The 2,857-nt window shown below is 37.6% G+C and overlaps 1 protein-coding gene across 1 annotated transcript; it reads left to right on the forward strand.

Annotated features, from left to right (window-relative positions):
• Positions 1-422: 422 nt before the first annotated feature.
• Positions 423-2,857, forward strand: LOC113054581 (GTPase IMAP family member 4). The gene is made up of 2 exons (XM_026220227.1): positions 423-438; positions 1,526-2,857. Exons 1-2 carry the CDS (start codon positions 423-425, stop codon positions 2,548-2,550), a joined length of 1,041 nt encoding a protein of 346 aa, XP_026076012.1. The 3' UTR covers positions 2,551-2,857.

The raw sequence follows: 2,857 nt of genomic DNA on the forward strand, positions 1-2,857 counted from the left end.
TCATAAAAAGGACTAAAAGTGTTTATAATAGAAATGCATTTAAATACCAATACAATCATATCCTATAAAACAATATTATTACTATTATATTCTGTCTGTTGTTTGAATATCAGGTAACCAGAAAATAATATATAAGCAAAAGGCATTTTATCAGTTAAAACTGAGATTCATATTCCATAAAAGATGTAGTTAAAATCGAAGCCATGTGTTCGTTGTGCTCTGGCAAATGCATAAATAAACTCAATCCCCAATGTCTCCGGGGCATATTCCATCCAGTGTTAGAGCTCGTCCGTTATCGGCAGGGATGAGAATGAGATGAGAAAACTAATGTAACTATTACTTTTAATATTGAGAAGAAAGCTCTTCACATTAAGAACAACAATAAACTACCAACAACAACACAACAAAGCAGCCTTTAAAACATGCCTAAAAGAGAAGGTAAGTTATTTATCTACAACATAAAAGAAGTGTGCTTAATGGTATTGAATGTACTTCAAATCTTAAAAGTGTATTTTTAAAACACTGGATTTGCAGAAAAGGCTTAAGGAAAGTTCACTTTCATGACTTTTAAAAAGTGCACCTTGTAATTATGACAAATAAAATTTTTAAATAATTTGTTTTCATTTGGTATAATATTCTTTTGTCGTGCTTTAAAGAATTACACTTATTTTGATGTGTTGACTAACATATTAAAGCAAAGGTAAAGTGCTTGATTATATTATAACTGTAGTGTTATTCAATATTATATTTCAAGTTAATATATTTTAAGCGTGCTAAATTGCAAATTCACATCATTACAAATATATTTAAATACATAGAAATAATATTAAAGTATGTTTGTTGGTTTATGCTTGTGCTTGTGAGTTTATTCTTAACAAACAAAAAAATTGTATGTCATAATAAAGGTAATTATGAAATTTTATAAAGCTGCATGAAGCCCTGCATAAGTGGGTCAAAAATGATTTAATATACATTTAAACTATATGTGTTTTTCATCAGATTGTAAATAACATGCAATACAGACAAGTCTAATCAAATTAAAAAATATATATATATTATTATAAAATATTTAACTTGTCAGCTCTATCAGCTAATATCACTGTATAGATAGGCTACTTAATAATTTAAAGGGATAGTTTGCAAAAAAAAAAAAATGACATTATTTACTCACCCTTATTTTGTTCCAAAACTGTATTATTATTTTTTTTCCTTGGAACAAACATGGAGATGTTTCAAGCTACTCCACACCTCCAAGAGCTTTGGGTAGGACACGAAAATACCATAAAAGCACTGGAAAATCTTAGAAAATCTTCCCTTCAATTGCAGCTCTCAAATATCATTCTCCATTCTACATATTTGAACTGGTGTGTTGTGTACCATTGTGGCCAATAGCATGAAGCCAGAACAAATGCAAATTACATTTTACAGTTATGACATGGGGGAAGATTTTCAGTGAATAATTTGGGACATTAAATTTTGGGTCAACGATTCCATTTACATGTACCCTGTGTTTCATTCCTAATAGACTTTGGTGATGTGGAACTAAGGATATTGGTTATCGGGAGCAGTGGGCCATCTCAGTTCCTTCTCACCAACTTCATTTTGGGAAGAGAGGAGTTCTCTGAGGAAGTCTGTAGCATTGCGAGCAGCCAGAAAAACGTGGGCGAGATAGTAGGAAGACGGGTCGCAGTAGTCAACGGACCGAACCTGTATGACAAAGGCATGTCAAAGTCCAAGATGAGGAAAGAGCTGAAAAAATCAATGTGCTTGTCGACTCCTGGACCTCATGCCATACTCATCACATTCGACCTGGAGAAGATCTGCCCCAACGATATGAAGACTCCCAAGCTGGTTAAGGATAAATTTGGAGAGAATGTCTTGAATTACACAATGATCCTCTTGGTTTACGACGGACATCTGAGAGGCAGAGCGCTTAATGATAAGGTCATGAGAACCGACTGGCATCTAAGGGAACTTGTGGAGCAATGCAACTGCCGCTATCACGTCTTCAGTAAGAACTGGAGGAACCGCAGCGGGAGCCGGGAGCTCCTACATAAGATCGAGCGGATGCTGCAGACTATGGGCGGACACCATTATGTTAACAGATCTTACAAGAGGGCAGAGGAAAGTGTCAGAAATGAGGAGAGAAAGCTACGCAAGAAGAGACGGTCTGAGACCGAGCGGACGTGCCGGGAACTGGAGGAGCAGTTTCAGGGGGATGAGCTATGCTGGCAGATGGATACTGTCAATGCGAGGGTGGGGGCAGAAATCAGGGCCGAAGCCGAGCTGCAGAATAGCTGGCTCAGGACTTCACTGGCTGTGGGATTGGGACTGGGGTTTGTGGCTGGAGCCGCCATGGGAATGATCGTGTGCTCTGTGGAAGGACCAGCAGGAATGGTGGTGGGAGGGGCTGTGGGTGGTGTCATGGGCGGGGCTTCAGGTGCTGCTGCACAGCTGGCCATTGAACACTTGGATGACAGAGTGGGAACACATTCAGCCAATTTTAATACAGTTTTTGTAAACCGCTTCTATCGGGCACCTCCAGTCTGAATGCAGTGAAGAACAGAAAGTGAGATGCTTTATGGAACTCAACACCTCCAACAGCTTAAAAAGCTTTTTTTTTGTTTTTTAGTCTACGTGTTGAAGGGAAACCCCCATGCCTTTTTTTTTTCTCTGATGATGTGATCAAGCACCTTTCCGTTTTTAATAAAAATTTATATTGCGTTTACAGCTGCCATGTTTAAGTATATTTTTTGAAGTGTGACAGTAGCGGATATACATAAGTCAACCTAATTTAGAATTATTATTTTTTACCACATTAGAGCTGGTGCACATACGTTTTGAGGGACAAAACAAA

The sequence above is a fragment of the Carassius auratus genome, chromosome 3, assembly GCF_003368295.1.
Source record: "Carassius auratus strain Wakin chromosome 3, ASM336829v1, whole genome shotgun sequence".
NCBI classification, from domain to species: Eukaryota; Metazoa; Chordata; class Actinopteri; order Cypriniformes; family Cyprinidae; genus Carassius; species Carassius auratus.